The 7,301-nt window shown below is 39.5% G+C and overlaps 1 protein-coding gene across 1 annotated transcript in view; it reads left to right on the top strand.

Moving 5' to 3' along the window:
* cfap36 (cilia and flagella associated protein 36) overlaps positions 1-3,942 on the top strand; it is a 19,487-nt gene extending 15,545 nt beyond the window's left edge. Inside the window, exons 6-9 of the mRNA XM_079855464.1 lie at positions 442-653; positions 755-867; positions 1,713-1,850; positions 3,475-3,942. Of these exons, the coding sequence (XP_079711590.1) occupies positions 442-653; positions 755-867; positions 1,713-1,850; positions 3,475-3,558 (547 nt within the window). The 3' untranslated portion in view covers positions 3,559-3,942. The remainder of the gene's footprint in view (positions 1-441; positions 654-754; positions 868-1,712; positions 1,851-3,474) is intronic.
* Positions 3,943-7,301: the final 3,359 nt, after the last annotated feature.

Here is a 7,301-nt window from a genome sequence, read left to right as displayed (position 1 = left end):
ATTTTTGGAGCTTGACGGCTTCATTCACCTTTAAGATTTATTTTTTGGTTTGCCGTTTTTGCCTTTAGATTTGCCTGAGTTTATGTTGGACAGGAAGTGAAGAGAGAGAGAGAGAGAGAGAGAGAGAGAGAGAGAGAGAGAGAGAGAGAGAGAGAGAGAGAGAGAGAGAGAGAGAGAGAGAGAGAGAGAGAGAGAGAGAGAGAGGGAGAGAGGGAGAGAGGGAGAGAGAGAGGGAGAGAGGGAGAGAGGGAGAGAGGGAGAGAGGGACCGGGATGATGACCATTCACTTTACTATATGAAAAGAGTGTCTGGGATGATCATCTTTTGTTTTGTACAGAAGAAAGTCATACAGTGAGATTAGCTTTCCCGGAGCGGTCACGGACTCATCCAGTCCTGGTCACACACGTACAGGAAGACTCTCACGAAGTGTTGTTCCCGCAGGAGGTCGAAGGAGGAGTATGACCTGGAGATGATGGCTCTCGGGAGGCAGGAGCGGGAGGATCAGGCCTCCACATCCAGCAGCCTATCAGACGCTCCTCTGGGAAACTCCTGTGAGACTCAGGCCGCCGGGGATTCTGGGACACGGCAGACCAACAGCAGCGTGACCGGAGCTCCAGAGCTGAGGATAAAGCAGTCTGAGGGTTCAGCGTCATGTGAGTGTGTGTTCCCATCAGCCCTCGCTCTCACAGCAGCCAATCACGTGAGATTAGTGTGTGTGTGTGTGTGAGGATCAGTGTTGTGTGTGTTTGCACAGGTAAAGGTGAAGCTCTTCCCGCGGTGAGGGCACCGGTCAGGGGTTCAGCCGAACACACGAGTCCAGAGAGACTGAGAGACGCCGACACACAGAGAGACTGCAGACCGCTCGCGGTGAGACACACACACACACACACACACACACACACACACACTTCACTGCTCGTTCACACGGTGTCCGACTCCTAACCAGACAAGAGTTCAGATCACTTTTTAAAGACTGCAAAAAAACGTTGGTAGGAACTACAATGAGCTTCCTCCCGGGTTAGTGACGTCACTAACCCTAAAGTGTACATAAACCCCGCCCCCGGGAACACGATTTATAGACTATCATGACAGAATATGCTAATCAATGACTAGAAGATAGTTAACTCCACATCAGATACACAAATTCATCAACTAGCCATTCAGAAACGTCCTGTTGCTTCTACATGTTGTCACTTCTTCTCGAGTCTCTCCATCATTTTCCGACTCCGGTTTGAACATAAAGGGCTAAAAGTTTATTAAATGTTCAGTGGTGTGTGTGTGTGTGTGTGTGTGTGTGTGTGTGTGTGTGTGTGAGTCTGCTGTCAACAACTCTCTGCTCACTCTCAAAAAGTGACAATTTTAACATGCTATATAATAATATCTGTGGGGTATTTAGAGCTAAAACTTCATACACACACTCTGGGGACATCAGAGACATTATACATCTTGTGTAAAGGACATTATACCACCCCTTTAATGTTCAAATCAGCTAATGTGAGTTTGAATATCACCTCAGATCTTGAAAATAAATTAAACGAGAACATTTAAATTGTGAACAAACAATCATGTTCAATGACAATGCGCTTGCACACGCTCTTCTGACACGCAGTGATGTTTGATTTTGCGTCACGTCTGGTGTGGACAGAAACACTGCATGTTGCTGGAATCTTATGGCATCACGTCTGGTCTTAAGAGTGTGTGTGTGTGTGTAGGATGAGGAGGCGTTACAGCAGCGCTCGGAGTATCTGAAGCAGCAGAGAGACAAGCTCCAGGCCCGTAAGAGAGATCAGACCCTGAAGAGCCCCGCTGACACTCCTCCTGCGGCCCCGGAGCCCAAAGCCTCCGCACAGGTGCGCGCGCACACACACACACACACACACACACACACACACACACACACACTCTCACACACACACACACACACACACACACACACACACACACACTCTCACACACACACACACACACACACTCATAGAAGCTCCCCTACCCACCTGACTTCAGTTAAACCGGGTTTCCCAGACACCCACGATCCTCAGGTCACTCCCACTCTGACCACAGGAGAGTCCTAACCCAAGCCTTGACCAGCCTAAGAGTCTCACACTGAGTCAGATGACGGCTCCTTTTTGAACACTATCACTGGGGATTCAGATCTCTAGTGTTCCCCTGACCATTAAACCGACTCCAGACGACGCCTCTGAATGTGCTGTAATCACGGCCGGAGGATCTGACCGATTTCAGAGAGAGTCCCACCAGCAAAACGAGTACAACAGTTTCTGTAGAATAGGAGCATGGCAAAGGTGACATGATGTTAAAAACAATCCTTCACAGTATCTATTCTTCTTCTTTACTTGTCCATCTGTGTTTAGTGTTGCAGTTTGAGGATGAAGAAGCTCCAGTTCTTCTCTATATCAGAGTCAGTGTTCCTGAACTCCTGAAACGCCTCCACTGTAGTCTTGAGTTTCTTCCGGGAACGAACACGTCACAATATTCCTCATTATAATAATTCATGCGCAGAATAAAGGGGCGGAGCCTGGTTGAGTTAGTCAGTAGTGTGTTAAACTGGCGGTTATGGGAAGGGCCGGGACATTTCCCAGACATCTCTGTGTAAAAGCGTCTAAATGCTGCTTCTGTGTTTCTCTGCAGTTCTGATCCTGGAATTTATTGATTAAACACAAAAGCTGGTCCATGCATTTATTAAAGTCAGAAATAAAAGCCCTCATAAATATAGATATTGTTTTTGTCAGTATCGCACCCCTTTATTACAAAGATATGCAGTGGTTTTGTAAGTATTATTTGGTGCTATCATTATTTCTTTAATCAAAGACCTGTATCTGCTTAGTTTTTTATTATCTATTATCTATTTTTAATACATTATTTTATTATAAAAACAAAAAGAACCAGTGAAAGTGCGTGCATCTTTTAAATCATTAAATCACATGAAAATTGACTGAAATGTGCTCATATTCTTTCCCGAGATATTCTTCCTGAAGCTTTTCCTCATGAGTGGGAATAGAAATACTGCTGTTGTCTTTCAGCAACCTTTCAGTTTTCAGAATCAGTGAAAGTTTAAAGTGTCTGGGCCTGGAAATGAGGCATGGAGATTTATAGGAACCTGGAGAGAGAATTCCTGCCATGTGGATCTGCTGAAGCCTCTTCTCATAAAGACTGCTGTCATCCATGTGTTATAATACTTCATAACGTCACATTCTGTGATGTGGACATGATGAGAGAATACAGCAGTTTCTCCTGATGCTGAGATTGTCTTCTGTTTCCCGCTCAGAGTGTGGAGTTTAGGCCTAATGGATGAAGATTTTTTCTAAAACGCTGATTCCTTAATTTCTGATTTCTTTAATTATTTCTGATTTACATTTCAGTTTTTTAAGACATTATGAATGGCAGATGTCCTGATGTAATTTCACTGCTGGTTTTAGATGTTCCTCCCGTTCAAATGATCGTTCTTCCCTCTTCCAGGCGATCTCTGTTGAGGAGAAGAAGAGATTGCAGAAGAGAAAACACCTGGCAGAGAAACTCAAAGAGGAAGTCATCAAGAAGTGAAGCTCTGAGCGGCTGAACGGACTGAAGCAACACAGACGCGGATCACTTTTGTATATGGTTTCATTTATATTTTTGTATGCACCTGTATCACATCAGATGTGATCTCACATTACTCCACCTGAACCCTTCAGACGCTTGCTCGAGTCTCCTGGCATGATCAGTTTATTAATGTCTGTTTCTGCAACATCATGTTTAAATCTTTACTTACTAAATATTGTTATGCATTATGGGAACACTCACTATTACGCATATGCTCATATTTCACTGTTATTTCACAATCTGTGGACAGATGTTTTATGAAATTACCCAATAAAGTATCGTTTTTAGAGAGAAACAGGTTCTTTTTATTCATTTATTATTCCCAATCAAGTACATATTCTGCTATTGGCGTTTGTTTCTCTAGTTTTACACAAAACCTACAGGCATTATAATGCATTTTAGAGACTGAAACATGTTTACGTCAGGCCAAATTATATATCTTTTTTTGCACATACAAATTTTTACCGCTTTACAAATATTCACCGCTCTCAGGCCATCTTTATTTGAACTCTCTCACTAGAGCATGAATCACAGTTTTATCTGTAACAATGTTCACTTTTCCAGGCCATTGATTTCTTCAGTGTGTGCAGCTCAAATGTTCTGTTCTTGCACACATCTGCACATCTCGGGTCACAGGACAGATCCTCTTCTGCGGGTCTGCTCGATCTTCTGCGCAGTCGAGCACTGAACCTGACCTGCGTTCCTAACTGCCTGTTATAACACACATCTGTGTGCAGATCACATGTTCCTGGAATTTATTTGGATTATCTGCCTGGACTTAATAAATCTGTTTACCTTGCAGTATCAATATAATAGAATTTGTATTAAATAATTGGAGTCATTTTTGCAGGCTAAAATAACATGCAAGTATAGCGGACCAATCAGCATCTGCTTGAGTTCAGGTATTCCCTATGTAGAGTGGACAAAAGGCTAATAATACCACACATTTGTCCCATGAGCAAAATAGCTAAAAAATTATACAGTATGCAATTATTTATTTATATATTTTTGAAACTGTAAAATGCAGAGTTTTTGAAGAAAAGGGTCGTGATTAGGTGTATGGGATAGAATATACAGTTACAGTACAGACATCATTATGTCTATGGAGTCCCCCATAAACTCGGAAACCCCACAGTGGAAGTGTCCACAGACTGCTGTGACTGTCTCACGTCTCACACCTTGGGTTTAGAATTTCTCTTTGAGAGAGAAAGAGTTTATATTTCAACTTTAAACTACATGTTATTGTAAACCAATTCATTCACTGCATATCCATCATTGTGGAAGGACCTACTTCTTCAAGGAAGCTGCTTTTATAAATTAATTTAGCTAAAACTATAATAATTGCACACAGCATACTTCTCTATAGAGTAGGGAGCAGTAGGCGAGTGAATAAGTCTGTCAGAATGCTTCGTACTCATAATCCTCAAGCCGTGTTCACATTGCAGCCCTTAATCCCGTGTTCGTGGACAGATTTGGGCACAGAGGTCTCAGGTGTGATCCAAAAAAATGTTTTAAAATAAATGTTATATCACTATCTTCGATAGTGCATAAATGCATTGTATTTTTAGGGCTTGCATTTTTATGGGCTGAAATTCAACATGGTTGAATATTTAAGCTGTGAATATTTCAATTAAAAACATTTCAAACACATTTTCATTATTAAAAATTCAATAATCCATATTCACCTGTCATATTTCACTTCCAAAATATTCAAACTGTTTAAAAATACAACCTATAATATTCAACAGGCAGTTTTCGGTCCATTTTATTTCGCTTTGCAAATTCACTTCCACAAATTCAGTGGTTCAAATTCGACAGTAAATTCAACATTGACGTCCAGGAACTGCAGGAAAAGCAGTAGATTGCCGAGCATACTCTTCATCTGCTGTTAGTCTACCTCACCAGCAGGGGGTGCAAAAGCGTGTGTTGTTGAGGAAGACCAGCAACAGTTAGCGCAAGTAATTCATTCATAAAACTCATTTACAGCAATGTAAGTGTTTTGTGATTATTATGACGGCTGTTTTATGTTAAATTCAGTGTCTTCACGGTTACTTTCCCTGTGTAGCCTACATGCATCTTTCTCTACCGTGAACAAGATTATAATGTTATTTCGGTCCAAATAAAATGGACCGAAAATTGCCTGTTGAATATTATAGGTTGTATTTTTAAACAGTTTGAATATTTTTGAAGTGAAATATGAATATGGAAGGTGAATATGGATTATTGAATTTTTAATAATTAAAATGTGTTTGAAATGTTTTTAATTGAAATATTCACAGCTTACATATTCAACCATGTTGAATTTCAGCCCATAAAAATGCAAGCCCTAAAAATACAATGCATTAAAATGCAAGCATGGTTAATGCAATGCCTATTTTTTTCAAGTAGTGCAATTCAAGAGGCTTTTTTTATTTCAAAAACATTTGGCATTATTTTACTTCCATAGTGCGCGTGCACAGGTGGTTATATGGAACATTCAAAATAAAAAAACATTTTTCAGTCATTGGCTCATTTAATTCTTTGTTTGTGAGTGTGTGAGTGAGTGAGTGTGTGTGATGTTGTACAGGATCACCCCTTCATTTGTGTGTATGATATGCTTTGTGCTGGATCTATTGATTTTTATTTGACAAAAAAAAATGCTCTGAATTACAGTTTTTCTCATTCACTCCTATAGGTGCCCATTTTTGTCCACGAAGGCGAGATTAAGGAGTTTTTTTTTTTCACCCACTTTGCAATGCAATTCATTCTGGGGTAATATTATTTTTTTAAGGGGTGATACTTAAAGTTTTTGAGAATAAAATCAACAGTTTTCTCCAAAGGCGAGATCTTCGAGCAGCCCTGCCTCATTACAAATGCTGAGGAAAACCGTTCTAGGTAGGGCTGTCGAGATACTGATGCTGTGAGGAGTTAGTGCACCTGTCACTCATATCATTTTTTGTATTGCAGAAATTATAATTACATACAGGATTAAGGAAGGACACCATGCTTGTATCTTTAACAATGAACAATCATGACAAATACAAAAACAGAAAACATAAATATCATGGGTTTGCATACATCATAATATTAGATTATATACACAGAAAAAAGCACAATGACAAGGTTAAATACCTTTGAATAATTCATCATAATACATAAAAAAAATGTTTTGCCACTTTTGCTTGTGGTTGAAAATTTTTGCATATAAAAAAAAAAAAAAATCAATATTCAAGAGAAGAGGGTTAAAAATATAGAACTTAAAACTTTATTGGTTATACTAAATCACAAAATAAATGGTCTTTTCCTTCAACTAGACCACAAAATGAGCAAGTTTCATCAATATCAATATATTTACAGATATGAATTAAACCTGTCGCTCATATCTTTTAAGTTGTTGCAGTTGTGATAATGTCGTAGGTCACATGATAACGTCAACATGGCAGATGTCCGGTTCACATTAATATCACGATCAGGCTATATAGCACCTACTCTTTTAGCGCCTGTTAAGTTCATACTTATTGAAATTGCACCCATGATCGACACCCATGATCTACACATATCCACAGAAGTCTGGGTATAAAATAGGTAGGCTATATATATAAATTTTTTTTTTTTTTTGCTCAGTTTATGTAAAATAAACTATTAAAGATTTGAACTGTATGTGTGTTGCATTATAAACTTATTTTAAACAGTGCAAATACATAATTATTTGTATAAAGCATTAT

The sequence above is a fragment of the Squalius cephalus genome (assembly GCF_949319135.1).
Source record: "Squalius cephalus genome assembly, chromosome: 21".
Classification (NCBI taxonomy): Eukaryota; Metazoa; Chordata; class Actinopteri; order Cypriniformes; family Leuciscidae; genus Squalius; species Squalius cephalus.
The sequence above is the reverse complement of the archived record's forward strand: the minus strand, read 5'-3'. Positions and strand labels throughout refer to the sequence as shown.